Source organism: Meleagris gallopavo, chromosome 7 (assembly GCF_000146605.3).
Source record: "Meleagris gallopavo isolate NT-WF06-2002-E0010 breed Aviagen turkey brand Nicholas breeding stock chromosome 7, Turkey_5.1, whole genome shotgun sequence".
In the NCBI taxonomy this organism is placed as follows: Eukaryota; Metazoa; Chordata; class Aves; order Galliformes; family Phasianidae; genus Meleagris; species Meleagris gallopavo.
This window is the reverse complement of record NC_015017.2, coordinates 12,269,966-12,292,268: the sequence shown is the minus strand read 5'-3', so window position 1 is coordinate 12,292,268 and position 22,303 is coordinate 12,269,966. Positions and strand designations below refer to the sequence as shown.

General features: G+C 40.1%; 1 protein-coding gene across 1 annotated transcript in view; it reads left to right on the top strand.

Annotated features, from left to right (window-relative positions):
- Nucleotides 1-22,303, top strand: part of PARD3B (par-3 family cell polarity regulator beta) — a 353,302-nt gene that overhangs the window by 307,198 nt on the left and 23,801 nt on the right. Inside the window, exon 23 of the mRNA XM_031554285.1 lies at nt 16,536-16,615. Within this exon, the coding sequence (XP_031410145.1) occupies nt 16,536-16,615 (80 nt within the window). The remainder of the gene's footprint in view (nt 1-16,535; nt 16,616-22,303) is intronic.

Sequence of the window (22,303 nt, the reverse complement as noted above, 5' to 3'; positions counted from 1 at the left end):
GGATCTCTGTATATATTTTTAATACTCAATTCGTTCTTTCTTTGTTTTTGTCAGTCAATTGTATTACCTAAACCAGCTTTTCTGTATGATTTCTTTCTAATGTACAGCAGCTGCTGTAATCACTACTCACCATCTCACGAAACATGCAGATAAGTTGGGAAATAACAGAGGATAATTTCAGAAGACGCTATCCTGTCACAAATCAGCAGCCTCAGAAATGGACGCTGGGTCTTGTCCACCAAAAAAGTATCTGAGAACTCATGAGGCAGATCTCTATCTGATAAAGCTGACATTGACAAGTGGCCTTTAGCTGACACTGTAATGGGACAGAATTTCTAATAGAAGGGGTATTTCTAACAATCTACTTTTTTTTTTTAAAGTGGGATAAATCAAGTTAAACTGCAAAGCTGACTAAAAAGCCAGCATTGTAAGGCAAAATGATCTCATGACAGGCAATTGGGATCCATAAATGTTTAAAAATAAGGTCAAAAATTCATTTTAAATAGGACTGCTATTCTCTCATCATCCATTCTCCCCCCATGTATCCATTTTCCAGTCCTCTTCTGTTCCTCTCATCTGTTGCTGGATGAATTTTTTGCTCTCTTGCGCCTTCTTTCTGCTCTCCCTTCCCCACAGTCTGTTCTTTTTCTAAGTAACTGAATAATTCAGTTTCGTGTGTCTCCATAAACAGACACATGTATACAGCGCTGTCTGTGCTATAGAGTCAGATCCTTCAAAATTCATTTCCACTTTCTTTGTGCTTTGGTTTGTTGCTGAGTTTTGTGTCCTTTGGACTCCTTTGCACCTGCTTCCCCCTCAACCTCCTCCCGCCTTGTTTTTCAGATTTACAACTAGAAAAATGATGGGCATGGTTTTACAGGGTGGATCACAAGGCTTAAAGTAAATCCCAACTAGATCTCGCTGACCAAAGGGTAGGGTGAGGGTCAATGTAAATGCTGTTTGGGAAAAAGGATGCCTGTTGTTGTCAGTACGTTGTGAGATTGCCCTAAAATTTTCTGACACTTGGGATGTCTGTTGGAAAGTAATCACCTGTAGACAGATTTCAGACGTGTGTACATGTTGATGTCTTAGCAGAACATCAAATAGTGAAAGCAATCATGAAAATATTCTATACAAATCTAATCCTAAATCCATTGGGACTACAAGAAAAAAGCTTAATATATCTGTATATGTATTACTGGATACTGCAGTATCAGTGAAATGCTGAGAGACTAGAGTAAGCTGCAAAAATGCAGGCAATCTCCCTAGGAGTTGGAGATTCTTTTCATGAAATAGTCTTTTTCAGGGATTTATAGTTGTGGAATAGTAACAGATCATGAGAAATAGAGAAGGAGATGTCAAGATAAGCTACGAAGTATGCATGTACTCTTCTATTTAAGAACATTTAAATAATGAGGAATTAATCGTGTATTTGAGGATTTACTTGGATTGTCTTACAGACTTTGTACAAATCCAGTTTTTTAACATCAATTCTTTCCTTCAGGGTGGCAGTAAATTCTTGAAATTCTATCCTTATTGTGTACATTCAAGGAGTATGAGTAACACAGGCCACACTGCAAATAATTCTCCACCTGTTAGTGGCCGCATCAGCTTCGTTCCTCTAAACTACATGTTAAGTGGTTCTAAGAGTTGCTTTTTTATTCGCAAATCAAGTTTGTAAGTTGATAAGTAGCCTAAAGATGTAAGAAAATCTGCCTCTGGATACTGGCTGTGGACATTTTGATTGAAACAAATCTTTAATGTACTGAGTTTTGTCAGTTCCTAGTTGAGAGTACAGAAGAAGAATCCTGCCTGTCTGTGCTAAAGGCCAACTACTTTACTGTGGCAGGAAGCCAAGCCTAAGAATCAAACAGAAAAAAAAAAGAAAGAAGAAAGGAATGTTTAGGACTGTATTATTTTTCCATAATGTGTCAAAGGGTTCTGTGCTTACATTCAGGATGAATAAGGATTTGTTTGTACTTTTCATGATCAATTAATTCCGAGTTCAGGATGCTGCATGTCAGATAGGTTGGGTTCCCAAATCACAGTAACATTTGTGTTGGATCATGGTTAGAAACCGAAATTCCAATTTCCAGAATAACAACATTCCTGTCTTCTAGTGCAATGGGAGAAGTGATAATTTTATGTACTTTGTGAAACCATATAGTAGAAACTGCTGTGAATTCAAGACTTTGAGCCCACAGACTATTAGTCAGTAAAAACATTGAATTAAAAAAAGAAAGAAAAAGACAATGACTTAGGATGTAATTGCTTTGAAAATTCTGGATCAGAAGTATTTGAGTATATGTTTTTACCACATATTAATTGACATGATCTGAAGTGCTTTATGAGGATGCATGATTAGCTCACCAGTCAAAAACTTTTTATGGTCTCTACTTAACTCTGTATGACAAAGGCTTCAGATTGCGTTGTATTCTAAAAAGCTGTTCTTAGGAAGCAGAGATGTTTTGAAATTTGCAGGCTGGATTTGAGGGTGGGTTCTGGGGGAAATTATTTTAGAGAAATCCCTGCCAAACCTCATGTGAAAAATAAACTATTCCAAATGGCACATGCAAAGAGAGCCAAATTCAGCTCCATTAATACTAGTAATAATGAGTGATTCTTATACTTGTTTGGAGTCATTCCTACTTACGCAAAGGTTGAATTTGGCATAGTGAAGCTGAACCAGAGGAGAGTCTGGGATGCTCTTGTCTTCATGCTAACACTATGTACACACTCTGGTTTACCAGGGGGAAACAGTCCTGGTGCCATATGTCGTCTTATCAAAGCCCACTGGTACAGCTTATAACCTAGAATATTCTGTGAATTCCAGAAATACATCATGTCATCTTTTCCGCAAAGTACTTCACCACATGGCTGCCTTTTGTTTTATTTAATCACAGGGGAGTGATTCTGAGGAAAAACTCAGAAGTTTTTGTAGAGAGAGCAGGAGGAAGCATGAGGAAAGCAGGCAGCCCTGCTGGGGTGCACGTTTACGCATGCTCTGGTGGTCATGTCCCTCACACCTAGGAGAGGTTCTTCTGATGTTGCCAAGTTGAGAACTTGATTGTGGTATCACAGAGACCACAACAGCCGACACAGATCATGTTGATACATTGAGAAGAGCCCCAGAGGTTTTCTGTTTTATATGTTTTTCCTAATTTGCCAGTATGTTTGGAAGGCAGGAAACAAACCTCTAATTGGTAATTATATTGATGAGGAGAACAAGTAATCCATGCCGTACAGCGTGGTGGACTGCTCTTGTGCACACAGACAGGAATTGACTCTGCAACTTTTATCCTTTAGGGCACAGCTGGATGGGCACAGCGATAGCACGTTCAGAGTTAGGCTGCAAACTGGCCTGTGGGCCTGTGCAAAGCGGCATTGCAATTCTGAGCAGCACGGTCACTGGGTCTTTGTGATTTGCTTCTTTTTGGCAAGCTTCTGCCAGCATAGGCTTTAATAGTCGTCTAGCTACTTGTTAATCCCCATATAGACACGTGACTATGTGGCCACTTGCCTTGAACATGTGTGTGCACTGTCAAATCTCAGACCAGCATCATGTGGTAAAGGTAGAAGAGAATTGAAATTTTAACACCAAGGGTTGCTAGGGCTCATACATTGCACTTTGAACCTTCCATTGCCTTCAGTGAAATGTACTTCTGCATGACAGCTTAGTCCCGACCTCCAGCAAGTCAGTGCCCCACATACTGTAGAATCAAATACAGCTGCTCATGGGTCTGACTACAAGGGCAAAAAAAAGTAGTTTCCTTTCAAAATTGACCTCCTCTTCCTCAGGCTATTAGCAAAAGGCCTGCTTCAATTTCTGGAAGGAGGCCCCAGTTACAACAGCACTGATTTTTTTAAATCTGTACAAGTCTGTAATGCTATTGAAACTCATGGCTGAAGCTAAGTGTGTAGTTAAGGTATTTATTCAATTGGACCTGAAACCAGGCCTCGTACTTGACCCTTTTTCTTAGGACAGGCTGGAGACTCTGCCTTTCCTACCGGGGATTCAGTGTGTTTTTCAAATTTTTCAAATAGATGCTGACATGGTTGACTTCTTTTTGAGTTCTCAAGTTTAGTCTCCCTGGGTTATATCCTTGTTCAGTATGTTGCTGATTAAAAAGAAATCTCTTCTCTCAAAAATATTGTTGATCCAAAGAGTTGCCTAGTACTGCTGGGGAGATAGCAACCTGTGGCCAAGAGATGCTGGTCATTGTCCAGTTTTGCCTGCTATTTTTAACATTCCACTGAAACATAATGATTTTGACAAAGTACTGCAAAATTTGACCGTTTACCATAATGGAAAGTAGAATGACCTCAGAGAGGGAAACTGAAGCAGTTGCCCAGAGTGTGCAGAACAGGGTTAAGTTTGAAAGAAGCTGGGTCAAGCAATACAAGTAAGCTGTTGAGGTTTTTACAGGGTACAGATCTTTTTTTTTTTTTTTTTTTTTTTTGTAGTTAAGTATGTGACAGAAGCCAACTGAAATGATGGACTTTTGATTACTTTTGACTTCTGGATTGAAATCTTACGCTGTATATGTGTAGCACTTCTTATTATTGCAGCATAAGATCTAAGTAGTAGGCCTCGGGTCTTAAGTTTTGTTGGAGTTCCTCACTGCAAAATGCATTAGAAGAACTGCTTGTTAAATTACATCATAGGCACAGTTTCAGCAGCCAAGGTGTCAGTGTTCTGGCTATGCTGTTGTCTTTCAGTTAAAAACACTAAAAAGTTCAAGATATCTTCACAGCCAAGGTGTGAAAAGCAATTAGAATGTATCACTGGTTGCTGGATATAAGCAATTATCTATGAATATATAAAGGCTCTATTTTTTCTCAGCAAACAGACTATGTTATAATTATTTAAAATGAAAAAGAAAGTCACTGACTCAGACACTGAGAGATTGGGTGGATAACTTTATTAGTTCCCAGTCTGAGGTCTGTAGTGCAGATGCTAATCTAATATCAAGATTGCATTAAAATAAAGTACAAAATATGGGAACGAGAATGCCATTTACCCAGTAAGGCTGATGCTGTACGTGAGTTTGGCTTTTCTATTCAGGACCAATTCTTTTAAACTTTTAGCCTTGTCTCTTATTATCAAAGAACACTTGTAAAAAGGATTCCTAACCCCTTTTTTCTTTCTCAGTATGGAATCCAACTGAAACACGGTTTTTCTATTGAATGTGCCGAGTTTTGAGAAGTTCTGAAAAAGATAGAAATTGATTTATTTTATTGTTTGCTTTTTTAAACACCACCTTTAATGTTCTTGGTTATATTAGTAAATTGAATTTGTAAGCAGGAATTTGCCAGTACAAAAATTTTTGATGAAATACCTACACTGTGCTACTTAATCTGGAGGGCTGATTTTGACTTTTTTTGAGACACTTGCTGTTCGACTATATTAATTAACTGTAAGAAAGCAAGAATTATGAATACTGCTGTCTGGTTCTACTACTTTTCAAACAACCTGCTCTGAGTAAAGTGCCATGTCTCCCAGTATTAAATAGAAACCATTCCAGCTGAACTGCATGTCGTAAGTCCTGTATAATTTAAGGTGTTACGTCTTCTGTAATCCAAATGATACTGGGTTGTCTGCCTTTGGATGAGCAATATATGTCCTGTCTTCAAGAAGTCTGCTATTCAAGACAGTTGATATGTACATAGTCCGGTGCCCCAGAATATCATAGATTTCATTGAGTAGTATATTAGATTGTACATGTGTTGTGAATACATACAACTGAGAAGAAGGACAAATACTGGTATCTCTTCTAAAGCACCATCTAGTGAGTAATCCTAAGGTTTTTGTCAGTCCTTTCATTTGTTTTCTTGATAATCTGGTAATAATGGCTGCCAACATTACCAGTATAAGTAATGCACTGCTGTGTTAGGAAGACCAATTCCGTGCCTGACAAGTAATGGCAGTGGCTCTGAAGGAGCATGGACGCTTGGGAGGCCAGGATTGGATGTGTGCTTTATACCATCAAGTATTTCAAGAAAAGTCATAGCGGAAGAAACCTGGACTGAAATTATGACTTAGAAGGTGCAAGATGTAATTCAAAACAAGGCAAGCAAAGCATGTTCTGAGGAGACCCAGAAATTACTTGTATTGCATTAAGCATGTCTATATCCCATTACATTTATAATTTGATGATAACTCCTTCAAGATAAGATAAAAATGTGTAATTTGAAATACATGCTTGTGCCTTCTATGCCTGGTCTGCCATCATCAAAACGAAGTCATTCTGACAATCTAAATTCAATCTTTCCTGTGGAATGATTATAGGGGAATTTAACAAAATGCTATCTGGTGGTACCCACCAGTGAATCAGTATTAACATTTACATTTGCATATGAAGCTAATTTTCAAAGTATTTCTCTTAATGTGCTAGGAAGATACCTGTCAAGTTAGCAATTAAACTGTAATTTGGTCACTGAGGTGTTTACACGGATTAATAGATCTCTCCCTTCAGCGTATGCTCCTGAGTTAGAAATAATAGCTATACTGCGTAGTAGCATGACCCCACTTGAGTTTCACACACACATGCACAAAATCAAATTCCATCACATTTTAATGCAAATTTTACCTTTGCAAATGATGGCCTGAAAAGAATGAGTTTCCATGGTAACCTTGGGGAACACATAACCTGTTTATCATAACTTCTCTATGAAACAAGACAGGGGGTGGGGAATATGCTTTGATGTCAGCTGTATTTTTCTGTTGAGAGTGCTCTCCTGTAGTGCATATAGAGAATTTACCAGAATGCTCCCATAGTGTCCTAAATAAACTTTCTTCCCTTTCTCAGAAGCAGTTGTATGAAATAACATAGGAGATAATGTCAATAGGCAGTATTCTCAGCTGTTTACTGGCCTTTCAGCTCCTGTCTAAACTTTGATGACTTAGTCAACATCTTGAAAGACCAATTGCAGATTAATACTTAAAGCAGATCTCTTCCATCACTTTCTCACTCCTCACTTTGCTCCCCGCTTTGCGTTTGGCCCTCAAGTATCTCAGCTGCCTTTCAAAGGCATTTTCAGTTTTTTGCTTTCTTGTTCTTCCACTTCACTGCTGAAAGTAATGTTTGACAAATGCCTTGAAATATCTCAAGTCCTACGTTGTGGGGCTACCTCAGAAAAGAACGTATTGATTACACTTCACATTCAGTGCGGACTTTCAGAGCTGAGGTGGTGGCTTCTGGAGCTGCCATTAGCGAGGAGTGAGTTTGACAGCTGTGAGCATCTGCAAGGTTATATTTTTCCTGCAGATGCGTAGTAACTCCTGGCTAAAGGAAAGTATGTCTACAACATTTTTTTAAGGTCATTAGGAGTAAGGAACAGATGTTGAGGTTTTTCAGAATGGTGCTTTGAAGTGCCATTTAGGAGTCAACTGACGAGACTGACCCTATAGGCAGTGATTTTGGGACTGGAACACAGAGGAACCATTGCCCACAGTTACCCATCTGGTATCCATCTGGTACCAGCAAACAACAGACAGTACCAAATCACAGAGACACTGTACCAACTGCTAAATTGGTATCAGCAAGCAAAGAAGGTCGCCACCCAACAGCAGTTGCAAGCAGGAGAAACAATGTCTGTAACATTTACAGGCTGGTATCTGAGGATCCGGAGGAACCTGATGCCACAGCATATGGAAAGCAATTCCTCTCCCTAAGCCTGCTTATGCTGATGTTGTTTGCTCAGTATTAATCCAGGTTTGGGACTTTTTTTTTGTTAACCATATTGAATTTGCAGTGTGGAGAGCTTTTGTCATAATGCCACTGAGAGAGCGCCTCTCTTTAGTGGTGTCTGTGTTTAACAGGATTATGGTGGATTTAATAGCCTGTGCTACAAGCTAACCATTCACATTCTAGCAATACTCTTCCAGAGTGGTGTCAAGTCACAATAGAAGGAGTTGAGGCTAACTTTTAACTCCGTGACCATTCACTCTGCTCTTTCTCTTTGATGTGAACTATTCTTGGGGAAAGGTGTGGTGGGGGGCTATTTCCCAATTTTATTGCCATCTTCCGCTTCTTCCCTTTGTTCATTTTCCCCTTTTCTTCCTTCTTTTCTTCTCTTGAAGCAGTGTGCTGGTTTGTACAGTAGCTAAGTGTTTAAAATGTAATAATACAACAGCGAGAGATTTACTGCCTTTAGGCGCTACCCCTTCTACTCTTGAGGACCTCCAGCAAGGCATGATTTTATAGACAATGAAAGGCTCTTTCTCCCCTGTGAAGCTGCCTGCCTGCAGGAAGCTTTTCACTGTCTATTTCCACTACTTGCTCTGCAATTTAGTTTCATGCCATGCTATTTCCCCCTTCCCTCCCTCTTTCTGTGCCGGCATACGCATGCACATACCCCCCGCAAGTGCATTCAGCACCAACAGCAGATGTAGGTAGGTAGGACAAAATGGCATTATCCTTATGTGCATGCTTAAAACCTCAAAAATACCCCCAAGCATTTTTATTTGCCATCCTCAACATAAGTGGAAGTATTGATCTATCCCCTGTTTGCTTTCCAGGTTCTGACACTGTCATTTCGTTTTCCCTAAAAAGAACACAAGCTTGTATCTGTGCAGCATAGAATGGCCATTACACCCTGGCACCAGTGCCAAGAACTCTGCTGACTTAGCTAGAGAAAGATGCTGAAAGCCCCTGACTTTGAGAGAAAATTCAATTCAATTTACTTTGTACAGTGTCTCTCATGAAGTATTTCAAAATGCCTTATATCGGGAGATAACATAATGAGAAAATGCTTTAGAGAACTGGGTATTCAGATAGCAAGACAAAATGATACACAACAATGAACTGGAGTAAAAGAAAAGATGACTGTCATTTAAAAGCAGTAATCATCTGGATAAGTAGTCTTGTAAACTAATTACAGTGAGAAGAGAAGCAAAGAATGCAGGACTGGGAAGAACATGAAGCAGCTGAGTTTCAAACAGAAGCTGAGGCAGAAGGACCAGTTTCATTTGATGCAGGGGGAGGAATGGTGCATAGTATCATAAAACAACTAAGAGAGATGCACTTTAAAAAATGCATTCACATGTATGTATTGCGTGTTGTGTGTATTGCATCACGAATGTATCTCAGTGAACAGTTAAATTATTCTCTCTAGCAGCTGGGAAGAAATTAATTACATTGGCCTGGTTCAGTGGAAGAGCAATTGAAATGCCCCCTTGTAGTCGGAAAGAATCAATGCCGGTACGTGCTGAGGTTTTTTTTGTTTTGCTGCTTTCAAGTTTTGTGCTCAGCTCAAGGGCCTCTGTTTGCCTCTGTACTTTGAGAAGAGGTTTGCAAGTGAGGGTGTTGCAAATCTGGTGCTCGTTAAAGACAATTAAGAGGTGGAATTAACCAAAACATATTATCCAACTAATGGAAGAAGAAGCCACCCACAGAGAAGGACACAGGCCAGGAAATGATCTCATTTTGCATGGTCAGAGGAAACGATAGTCCTCCTGCACCAGGGATCAGGGATCACGGAGCTAGGGTTCAGAAAGCAGAATATTATCTTTGTGGGGCTGTGCATTTTTGGCTACACCTCCATCTGTGCTATTTTCTCTCTAGTTTGTGTTGTGAGATACAGCAAACTCTGAGAGCTTGTTTTCTACAGAGCTAAGGCAATTGCCATGTTTTTAAACTGTTATGGGAACAGCCTGCTTCCCTTTTAAAGTTCCCATCTGTGTTTGTGTTTTCCTCAGTCTATTGCCTTTATAAAGAATTTTCCTCTCTCTCTAATTCTAAGCCATTAGTTTCACCTCCTTGAACAAGGTAGGGCATTAGTGGGGTGAAGTAAATCCTGACATAATCAGCCTTGCTTAATTCCAGTGTGGAACACTGCTGTCATCAGTGTTCCTGATGCTCATCGCACAGGGAGAAGGGATGACTATAAATGTGCACGTGTGTGTGTGTAATATATACAGAGAGAAAGGGAACATTTAATTGCCTAGCAGTCTAACTGACCAAGTGCTGTTTAGGCTTCATGCAACTGATTTTCTAAGCAAAAATGTTCAAAACTACTCACCAGCAAAGCTAAGATCATCAGTAACTCTGCAGCATGCATCTGTGTTTCTTATTGGGAAGAGGAAGGATGGTTTGATTACTATCACTTTTTTCTTTAGACAGGGTTGTTTTTCTCACCCAGGGGAAATGCATTCTAGCAGCATGAACATAACTATTAATCAACACTTAAGCAATAATCAGTGAATGAAAAATGATGACCAGAAACTGAAAATGTACTTGCATAACTACGTTGGTGCTTTTCCTTGGAGATCATGCCCTTGCATTTTAACATGAACAATTCTTATAAAATTAGTGCTGATATATTCCAAAAGGTGGTGATTTAAAAAGCCAGCACTTATTTTTCTCATTAGAAAAGAAGGAAATACTAGGAGTGAGTGATGCACTGAAATCAGCATAAGTAACATTACAGAGCTACTCAATAGTCTCTGAGATAGATCCTCAATTGATACGAACCAGTAATATCTTATGGGGTTACCTCAGAGATGTGGATGTCTAAGTCATCATCACTGGAATGTTGTTTGAGTGTGTGAAAACATGTACAGGATACAGAGATACTGATGTTTTCTCTGTATTTTCATCCAAAAAGGAGATACAGCTACTGGGAGATGCAGGTGTATGTCTGCTTTGGGAATTCCTCCAAGAAGAATCAAATGCTATTGAAATTAAAACAAATCACCATCATCAGCATTTAGTGTGCTCTTCTGAATCAGGGCCAAGGTATGTGATGGCACCCAGCACAAACCGAGGCTGTGAGACTCTGCTTGGACTGCAGCTATACCTCCCTCTAGATCTTGGAGATGCATTTTGACAGTTAGCCACAGTTCTAATGGCATCAAGTGGTGTTTTGGAACAACTTCAACACTAGAACATCGTATCAAATTCTAAGAAGTGTATGTATGCATGGTAGCAACAGTAGTGGGAGGAAGGTTGGACTAGATGATCTTGTAGGTCCCTTCCAACCTTATGACTCTATGTGCTCAAGAGAAAGGAGGCTCAACACATCCTGCGACTGAGCCCAGAAAAAGAACTTTAAAAGTCTTTAAAATCATACTTGGGCTATGAACTGGCATCCACAGACATTTGTTGGTTCACCTTCTCTCTATTTTCTGTTGAGAAAAGAAATATAAATTTAAATTAGTTGCTAGACTACTCAAAACAAACCTTCAAGACCATGACTTGAGGATCTCCAACAACCACACTCCCAGGATGTCTATAAAATGGAGAAGGAACCGAAATGCAAGGTTTTTGCAGCTCTGGGAGGGTGTTGCTTCCTTCCTTAGTCTTTAAAACTGTCCTATGTAGAAATTCAATATGTACCAGGGAGCTGAAAGTGCATTCTCTCCAGCGGAGGTGCTTTTGAGGGTTCCTGTGAAGCACTGTCTTGGTTTTCCATTGCAGCCTCTTAGTGAGGAAAAGCACTACTAAGACTATCGAAAGGAAGTGCGAAAGATGCCGCCTTACATCCAAACAATAGTAAAGCAGTGTTGATGGGCTCATATAGCATTAGACTCTTCTTTGAGGACTGCTTCTGTCATTAAAATCAATGCAACTTAATTAAAGCAAATTATAGATAGATACATCTATAAATAAGATATTAAAGTGTGCTGCTGAATATGATAATTGCTGCATATTTAGCAATCAGCGTGTGTGTTCTGCTTTTGCCAGGAGGGATTTCTTTCAGTGGAATCAATGGAGCTTTATTAAAAACCATCCAAATTAGAGGGAGAAATGATGAGTGTTATAATAACGTAAAATCACTGTTTCAACTTTCATTGCAAAACCAGGAAAGCAAAATACATCCCTCTTTGTGTATGTAAGGAAAACATCGGGAAAATTCTTTTGAATTGTGAACACTGCTAGAATTTTTAATTTTTACCTTTTGATGCAAAACATAAAAAGTCTGGATGGAGGAAAACATGTTTTCTGTGGAAATGCTGGAGGTCTTGAAGGGTGGGATGATTAGGATATCATAGCAGCAAGCAATTAAGAAGACCCCTTGGATCAACTTCATCCATTTCACATGGAATATGCAGTTTACTGCCGTACATAACTCACCTCTGTTTTAGCAGCTAAATAAAATGTTAGTGTGTCAGATTGTCCTAAATCCACTGGCAGTCACTAGAGCCAGGCAGATTGTTGAAATGCAAAAAATAAAATTGATGGATTTTGATTCTTCACCTGTGAGTGAAACATTGGGGCTGGGGTAGAGAACAAATCTGCTTTTACCTCTCTGAGTTTTTCTTCAGTTTTCACTTAATTGAAAACAAAAACCAACTGTGTCTCAGCAGAGGGGAGACCTGGAGGTTAAAGGGCACATTCCGTTATACCATAGCTCTTTTTGGCATGCTGAATCTCAACCCATGTGATTAGAAACGCTCACAGACAAAAGAAGAGCTTTGAGAACAGAGGTCAAGCCAGCATCTGAATCAAGTCCTTTAACAGATGATCACAAGGCTATTGAAAAATGTGCTAAGCAATCCGGCAGCACCGTGTGCCATGTTTATACACAGAGTTGCAGGAAAAAGGCAGAACTGGATGGGATTTTCAAAGCATTTGGGTGATAGGGGAGCACATGCCTCACTCTGCAGGCTTCCTGGGCTGGATCATGTCTTGTAGTGCTTGTCAGTCATGTAAAACACAACAGTAGTATCATGCCATTTTTTATGGAGAACCACCATGCACGTGCTCACTGTCGTTCATACCACAACGGCTGTTTCCAACCCTGGATGCCTTGCTCCATACAGAAGGGGCACAGGAGACTGTCCAGTCCACTGCTGCTTTTAGCCTGCAGTATATACTCCAGGTGGAAGCCAGTGTGAGGCAGGTGAGAAGAAACAAAATGCAGCATCTCCCAGGCAAAAACATGGCCTCTCACATTCTTCTGCATAGTATTCAAGGTAGCCTCAAGCTACATCTTTTTCTGCTTATGTTTCTCTTCTGCAAACCCAGCACTTTCCTATAGGCAAATCCTCGGTTTATTTCAAGATACCTCCCTGTAGGGATACTCTACTTGTGCCATACAGCATACACACAAATGTTTGAATGACCTAAGACATTTCTTCTCTGGTTTGATCTACGTGTGTCCACTTTTTTTTTTAATTTCTTTCTTTTTTTTCCTGGGAACTTAACCTTGGAAGAATTAGGAGGTTGCTTACTGTTTGCTTATTTCTGTGCCTTACAAGACTTCTCTGAAGCACCCTGCAGTTACTGTGTTTGACAAAGGAACAGCTTCACTGACACCTGTACAACTTTGTTTTGTTTTCTCTACAGTTACTTATTCTTTTGAGTAGGAATGGGAAATTAAGAACCTACAGGTTCCTGTCTTGCAACAAGTGTATACTGCATTTGTCCTGGAGTTGAAGGAGCCCCAGCCTGCTCCCCTGCTTCTCTCCCTGCTCCTGCTGCTGCCTGTGGATTGAGTTTTGTGAATTGTTTGTTGTTGTTTTTTAATACAGATAACTTTTCCTTTCCTCAATTTAGGCATGCTGCTGCTCTTTTAATTGCACTGATGGGATGATGGCTGTTTCTGTGTTTATCTCTCCCCCGTTATTTTTGCATATTCATGTTTTGCTTGTTAGTTATTTGAGGCCGCTCTGCACTAAGAGATGATTTCTTCATAATGACGGCTTTTTTTTTTTTTTAAGTTGATGTAGTTAATTTAAAAATACAGATGTGTGTTTCCAATCATTCTTTCTATCGTGCATTACTGTATGTTTGTGAAACACGATTGCTATGCTCTCCCAGTGCTGCTGGGTGCTGATAGCAAGAGCTGAGCAATACCCCTTCTGCCAGCTCCAGCACCACACTTGCCACTGCATGCTCAGCGTCCCTTTGGCCTGAGTGGGACGGCCAGGCTTTAACTCTTCTACTACAATTGTTGTTTTCTTTCCTAATCACTTTAAAATCACTAAAGATGTGCTTCAAATCTACGCCCTTGTCCTAGCCCCCAGCTGTGTGCTTCCTGTCTGGTGAGAGGGAGGACAAGCTTGTAATATTTTGATCTTGCTAATTAGTATCTTTAATGCCAATTTTTAGCTTAATAAGTTGTGGAGAGAGCAAGGAGAACTGTTGCTTGAACTCAATCTAAAGCATAAATAACTTGGATGAGGAAGGTGCTTCTATTTTCACAACTTCTCTCTCGTCGGGGTAGTATTTTATTTTAGGCACTGTTTTGCTCTCAGCTGAGCGATGCTATGTTTTTACTGCTGCATGGACAGATGGGGGAAGAAAAGAAGAAATGGCTGAGTCTTTAATTAGCGACAGAGAGCCAGAGCTTGCCTTTCCAGAGCGTTGGGGTTTTATATAGGATGGGGAGACAGAGCAGCTTGATGGAACCAAAAGCCCTGTGTCCGCCACCTGGGGTTTCTATGGTAACTGGTTCCCAAATCATATATACAAACAGAGCCGGTGGGGGGACCTCCTTCTGGCTGGTCTGCAGGAAATACATCAGAAGAGGGGCGTTTTCAGGCTGTTAAAAGGACTTGCAATGTAAATATTTTGTACTTTCTTGTGAGTAGTGTAAGTTTTGGGATCGCTGCTGAACAATTCTAAATCTGTTCCTTCATGTTGGCTGCTGCTGCTCGTGGTAGGTGTGAAAGTAATCACCGTGAAGCTTGCACAGGGCTATGGGTGCACATCATTCTACTCATAAACATCTGGCTGCTGCACATAATTAATAACCTCACTGCTGCCACACAGGTAGGCTGTATCCTACATGGCTTTTTTGCAAAGCAAAAAAAATTTGGATTTTTCCCTCCTCATTCTTCATAAAAAGCAGAAATTAGGAGGTTCCTCTCTAACCACTGTACCTGGTGAATTAAGGGAAATTAACAACCTGATCAAATTAGCAGCGTGAGAGCAGCCAAAGTGGCCGTGACTCAGCCCAAGTGCATGTGTCCATTCTCTCTACATGTCACTTCTACTGGTGGAAAAAATGAATGAATGATCAATTTAGCCTGCTGCCCTCCTTTTGAAATGTAGAGCAATTACTGTTATTTTTCACTCACCCGAAGTCAGGCACTGTTAACGCAGGGATCATTTCAAATCAGAGGTGGTTATTTCCTGTGGCCATCAGTTCCACAAGGATTCCTTCCTGTTTTGATTTGGATAAAAGGGGAGATAGCAAGAAGCCTGTGCTGAATAATCTTTCCTCTTATGAGTGTCTTGGATGCTTGGTGAGTGGTAAGGCGCATGATGGTATTTGTCAAGCATAATTCCTGTGCTTCGGTAGGAGCTGGAAGGGATGATGCCTTTATTTGCATTGGACTTATGTAATGGGTATGTAGTGGAGAGATTGTACACAAAATTACTGTGTGAAACTAGATAAGACCTACTACACTTGAGTGCACTACCTGTCCCATTATAGCTTTTAAATCTCCACAGTGAAAATGACTTATTGTGTGTAAATTACAAGGCTGACAAAAATGTGCTCTAACCTGTGGAACGTGCAGCACATGTTAATTTTTGTTTGTTTTTCTATAATCAGGCATTTGCAGAAAGCTTTGTGTGATTTATTCTTTTCTTTTTAATGAATTGTTAAAAAATGTTTGAAAAGGCATTAAATCTTCCTTTCTGCCATTAATCTGTAAAAGGGAAGGGGATTTTAAATGGTCTCTTAGTATATTGCTTTATAAAACTGCTGATTCTAGCAGCACCGGAATAGAAACACATACTAATGTAGGAAACACTGAATGCAGTCAGAGCCTCCTGCATTTATGGAGAAAAAGACTAATAGCTCCATTTTAACAAGGCTCTTAACACTTTGGGCCATCAGCAGGCATTGAGTGAGTGAAATTGGGAGAGTTCCTGTGTGCTAAAAGCATAGAAGTTCACCATTTTGTACTCCAGTTGGAGACTTCCAGCTTAGAATTTTGCTCTCTAGCCAACTCCAGTTGCCATCTTCAAACAAACCAGGTAGTGGGCTGGCATTTTAACTGTGTGCACTAATGCTTCGCTTCTGAAACAGCACCAGAGCACACCAGATGCACATAAGTCCCAGATGGATACTTAGATTTGCAGTGGTGTTAAGGGAAGTTTCTGGATTTGTGTTAAGATTGAAAGCAATGCCTGTTTATATCGTGTTTTATACTTGAGAAAAGCACACACAGTGGAGGAAAACAGCAAACTTGGTACTGAGATGCTTGCTTTGATTCGAGGAGTTACACTGCAGGAATCAGAAGTAGTATGCTTACTTAGATTAGCTCCTCATGTTATTGAATTCTAGGAAGAAAGCCAATCAGGGAAGGGGAGACAGTATCCCAGCTAGCATGCAAACAAACAAGAAGAATCTTGAAGATTGTACCTCTTCTAAACAGCTCTTTGATACAGAAGCCTTTCCTGTTAGCAGTGATAAGATTACGTATGGGATTTGGAGCTTCTTTGAGCTCCTACCTTTCTTCTGTTGATTTTGGCATATTGTAGCATCATGTGTTCTCTGCTTATCGTTTTGAGATGCATTGTTAGTAGCTGGGGTGCATAATTGATCTTCATCTCTAATTACTCTCCTCTCTACAGGTTCCTGGAAAAGGTCCAGATGGGAGCTCATACAGTCTCCACTTCGAAGGGATGGAAAGGCAGTATGCATCTTTACCCAGGTACAGTGCTAAGCCTTGTACCACACACTCTCTGATTCACCCTCCCTCCAGTGTGTAGGGAAATCAGCCTAATCCCTGGCTCTTGCATGAGACATTATATTGCAGTTTCATCTTGTCACCTTTTCTGCTGATGTATTGCTGTCTTTATAACTGTCCTAATAATTTGAACTTTTAGTTTTAAAAGAGAAAGTCTCTCTCACTGTACATGTCAGCAGAGCCGTGATCTGCTTGTAGAAAACGTGACATTGAGGAAACTGGCTCTGTAGTGATTACAACAGGTCACAGCAGAGCATAAGTAACAGAGTTTATAGTGATGAAATCCATCTGGCAATGATGGAGTACTGCTGTGGAAAGTCTCCACTGCAGCAATCACAGCTACTGAAGTCCCATGTTGCTGCAAAGTCCCACTGAGTAGAAGTCCTATTCCAGTAGAGCTTCTCTGTGCCTAACTGAACCCTGTGGAAATAAGAACCAATCCTCTGAAGGCTTTTTCAATTTTTAATTCTTATCCAACTCAGTCAAAAGTAATTCTAGTCTGAAACCAGTGGGATATAACAAAAAGAAAGCATTTCACAGATTTCAGTCCTGTTTCTATGGGACTTCTAAACAGCATAAGATGTAGCAAGCTAGAAAACAGGTTGAGAGAACACCAGAAGAGAAGGTGGGAAGAAAGCTAGAAAAACAGAAAAAAATTCTCCCTGTAGAACCAGGGGACTGGGAAAAACCTTTACGAGATTGCACAGTCCAATTCGTGGACCTCCAAATCAGGTAATTTCTAAAAACAAAGCAAAAATAAGCATGAAGAGATTCTTAGTTGTGAAGTTGTGCTGACATTTAGGAAATCAATGAATAGCTTCTTTTTCTTCTTTTTTTCTCCATTGGTTTGTTTGCATTCATAGGAGTTACAGCACAGGTAGACTGACAAATATGTAATGCTGTGTTCTATTCAACATGAAAATAAAAAGAATATCTTACTTTTGAAAACCTATGCATAGAGGCTTTTTCACACCCAAAAAAAATTATTAGATGTTTGTAGGCATTTTTAATGTGTGATTTCTAAACCAAAAGTGTGTCTGTAGTCTAGTTACTGCCTTCAAACAACAGTATTTGTCAGCCTTTGTTTTGGAACTTCTTGTTCCTGTGCACTTTCTGGCTTTTCTAGCACTTTTATAGCTGTGTCTTACTGTGTTGGTTAAAGAAACGTCTTCTTTCATGGTCCTTCAAAACTCACATCTTCTGTCATCCTGTCATGTTGTAGCAGGGATTTTTTGCAGGTTGGTTCTCTGTACTTCAATGTAGTCCCTTTTTTTTTTTTAAATCTACTTTAAACATGTTGGTTGCTTCCTTTTGAATTACAAGAATAAAGTAGCAATTGCTGCCCAGTGTAACTCTCTACAGCCATTTTTCACATTCCCATATCATATCTCCTTTTATTCATCTTTCCTTCCAATGAATCAGCTTAATTTTGCAGTCTTTAAAAATGAAAATTTCCCAGTGAAGTAACTTTCATCACCCTGAACTCTCTTTGTATCACCAATATTCCTTTTTGAGCTAGAATACCCAGTAGTGAGCAGAGTACTGCGGATGCAGGCACACACTTACTTGATGTAGCAGCAAAGTGTTCTGTGTATTCCATCTGTTCCAGTCCTTTTGCATCCTCAGTGTGTCCCCTGGGTGTATGGTTCACTGAAGCAACCTGCATATTTTCAAGGTAAATCTGTCTAATCATAAATTTCAGTGTTCTTCCTGAAACTTCAATTCAAAGGAAACATGACTCTCTCAGCTCTTCACAGCTCTTCTGAAGGGTTTGAGCATTTAGCTGGCTGGGACTCACCATTTAGGAAGTCATCCAGACATTCAATAAGCTTTTGGAGATCAGTGTGAGAAGAATGTTGTTCTCAGTGGCTAAGAAGATTATGCTGCAGTGAGATGGAATGTACATCAGATGGGTTATGTGCAGTGCCCAACCTGAAGGCTCGCACTGTCACATGTAGGCCTTGTCATTTTCATGTATGCAAGAGCATTTCCATCTGGACAGGAGCAGAGCTTTGGGATAGACTGGCTTTGGATGTGCCTGCAGTTGAGCAATTGGCTGTTGTGTTTTATGCTTACATTTTGTAAGTTTTGCAGTTTCACGTTACTGCAGTAATTAGGCCCTGACAGTCACAAATGACTGGATCACTACAGTGAAGTCTACATCCAGAAGTGGATGCAGTCTCATTGCCAGCCATTAATGGAAATGAGTGATTTCTTTTTTTCTCATGGCTGAATGCCCAGGAGTGTAAAGAAATCCAGGTAAAAGCCACCTATTTGCCAATCTATTCTCAGTGGAGCATCTTGAACACTACTGTAATGTACAGCATCAGAAGACAGAGAGGGAGATGGAAAAGGAAAGAAATAGGTGGGGCTACTGAGGTAGCATTTTCTCAAAGAACACCATTCTTCTCCCCAGCATTCCCGTAGTTGTGATTTTCATGTCCTCCTTGTCTTGTCCTGTCCTCATCTTGGTCAAACCACTGAGCTGTATATGGTATGGAGGTGGCATATAATTGTCTATGAATTTATCCACTTAAATCCAGCTTAATAAGAGAGATTTAAGGAGGATCACATGAGGGCTGTAGATGCTGGGAAACAGTTTCTTATTGCAATACAGCATTGAGTCTGGGAGGCTCTGACCTTTGCCTGCCTCTCTGGCATGGCACAACACCAGGAAGGAAAGTGCTGAGGCTGCTTCTGGTTTCCCTGGAGGAGAGTGAGGAGGGAATCTGTGCAGCGTCAGGAGGAAGTGGGACCTGCACAGTGAAACTGCTCTGCTTACCTGAAGCCAGCAGAAGCCATGCCAGCGTGTGTATGGACAGACAAATCAAGCTTTGGTTTTCCTCCCCACTGAGCAGGCAGGAAAGATCATCTGCCAAATAGCTTTATGAACATGCGGTGCCTGAAGGCACCACCCCGTTCAGTGCAAAGGCACATGAAGGGGAAGATTGTCAGCAGCATCTGCACATCTTTGCACTGGGTTGTAAAATCTCAGCGTTAAACAGCATTGCTGCTTTGCCCTTTTGTATTTCTTTGGCTTTCTCTGAAGCTGCTAATTTGAGACTAGATATTATGGGCCAAATTCAGATGCGGTATTAACCATATCTGCGGAATTCTGCTGTGTTGTGTGTGCTTGCCTTCTCAGTGTATTCCACAGCAGATCCAGTGCTGCAGTCTCACTGAGCTCAGTGACACCCTTTTCGCCTTTGAATGCAGGATCTGTTCCTGTGTAAGGTTACGTTTTTAATTAACGGCAGAAAACAGGAGGCAGCAGCCTTTGGAGGAAGGCTTTGTATGTGACAGGTTTAGTGAGCGGCCAGATGAGTTACCTAGTTAAGTTTCAAGCTAAAATAGTGCCAGTCTGTACACTTTGTTTGGAAATGTCTACAGAGCCAAACATCTGAATTGGATGATAAATGGCTGTGGCAGGAGAGTGGCAGGTCTTCAGCTCACACTGCATTGTGCTGTTCCATCTGTAGAAAAGAAGCAAAATGAGAAAGACAGAATGGAAGGCTTTGCAAGAGAGATACAGTTCTTTGCGCTCGGTGCTTGCGTATTGCCCTGGGGCTAAGGCTAAGTAGTGCTGAATGGTTTTATTAAGCAGTGTTAAATCCCCCCTGCTTAGGAGGAGAATGGCTTGATTCTTATACCCCTTAGTCTCCTCTTTTGGGAAGAGGAGCATGACAGGGGTGTGGAAGCCAGAAAAACATTAGTATTTCTTAAACTATTTTTAACGACAGTTTTCTTGGTGTAATCCAGAATGTTTTCCTGATAGAAGCATGGAATGGATACTAAGCTGAAATTGCTCTATTTGCTCATAGTTTTATTTTTGAACTTGTTTGTATGAAAGTCTGTCTTAATGTAAATCACAGGCTTGCCAATGGCAGCCTTGTTCAGAAGAATCTTGTGTCTCCATACTTTTTCTTTGCTGTGGTGATGGAAAAGCTGGCTGTAACCAAAAGCAGAGACTGTCAGATGCTGAGATGGGACACTGCTGGCACGACTGTAAATAGAAAGTTCAGCCATCTTTCTGGTAAGAAATGCTGATTCCAAAATAAATCTAGTATTCCTGACTTTCTCTGGAATCCTCCTGTCACTGAAAAACATACATTTTGTCAAGAAAAGGGGTGGAACTACACTAAGAATGTCACAAACTAATTACCAGGACAAAAAATGAGTTCAGGCTGCGTAGATGAGTTCAGCTCTATTGCTATGGCTGGGAGGAGACCATTAAGCAAGCTAGCAATTGGCTCACAGGAATATCTATCTTGAATGTAGCATCCACCTTAAAAATGGGAAGCTGCAAGTGTTTTGTGGAAATGGTTTTTCTGTACAGTGACATCCATGTAGTCTTGTCATGCTGGAAGTTTCTCTTCACCTCAACCGTGTAGCTTGCACTTTTTCACGATGTAGGTAGAAGCAGCACAACTGCCATTTCTAGATTTGAAGCCAGAAAGGACAACTTTAAATGCCTTATCTGAGCCTTCTACGATCTCTACCTTTCTGCTTCAGACTAAATTTTGATTTTGAATTTTATTTTGATCCATCACGTTACTTTTATAAATGTAATTAAATTAATTAAAATTTCCAGTAGTGGAGAATTTGTCACATTCTTCAGAGCATAATTATTTCGCTGTTTTAGAGTTTTTGGTTTTTTTTTTCTAAGTATGAAGTTGTTGGTTTTCCTTTTCCAGATACTGTAAGTTTCTACTAGATTCTAAGAGCCAAGTGGTCTGCAAAATCCCTCTCCTTTGGTAGCTCCATGTGGTGATCCTTTATGTTATCTTTTAACCTCACTCTCAGTAAATTAAATAATTGAACACTTAAGACTTTCAGTATAGAGCATGAAAACAGCATTGACTCAGGAACAGGAATCCCTATGCAGACAAATTACAAGGTAGCCCCCAGAGTCAAGTCAAAAACATTTCCAACTGTTTGGATCAAAAGAAACATTTCTGTAACACCTATGTTGTAAGAGATAAGGATCTTCAAAGAGAAGGAATGGATTACTAAGCAAGTTTCATTAGCTTTTTCTTGCAGTTGAGTGCTTTTGCCTTTATTTTACTGAGTTCATTTCAAAATGCACGATTTCTGCAATTGTATCTCAAAAAAAGTCATCCAAAAGTGACTTGCCACAGATAACAAGAAAAAGTTAATACTCTATTAAATAAGTCATCATTCACCATTGTCTAGTAGAATCTGAAATTAATATACTGACATTACTTAAAAATGTATAAAGTGTTTTTGCCTAGTTAGCAAAAAGAAATCACAGTTTTTAGTGCAGACTATAATTAGCTGCAAATCAACTTGTCAGAGCGTTCCCAACCTATGGGAATTGACTAACCAAGGAGCACAGATGAAAAAGGAAGGCTTAAAATCAATAATTTAAATCAAGATTCCCTGCTTGTTGGATAAATCACAATTATGTTTTTCACTTTAAATCCCTTTGATTTAATGAGGTCCACCCGTATTGCAAGAAGTCTGTCCTTCTTCTCATTTTAGATATTTGATTTACTTTCTTCTTTTATATCAGAAAGCATGTTGCATTATATTCACTCAGCAGTGCAGTCATGGTTATAGCTGAGGGATGGGATGTTGTGGTTGCTTTTTGTTGACCCATGTGCAGTTACAGTGGTCACACAGTGGCACGGT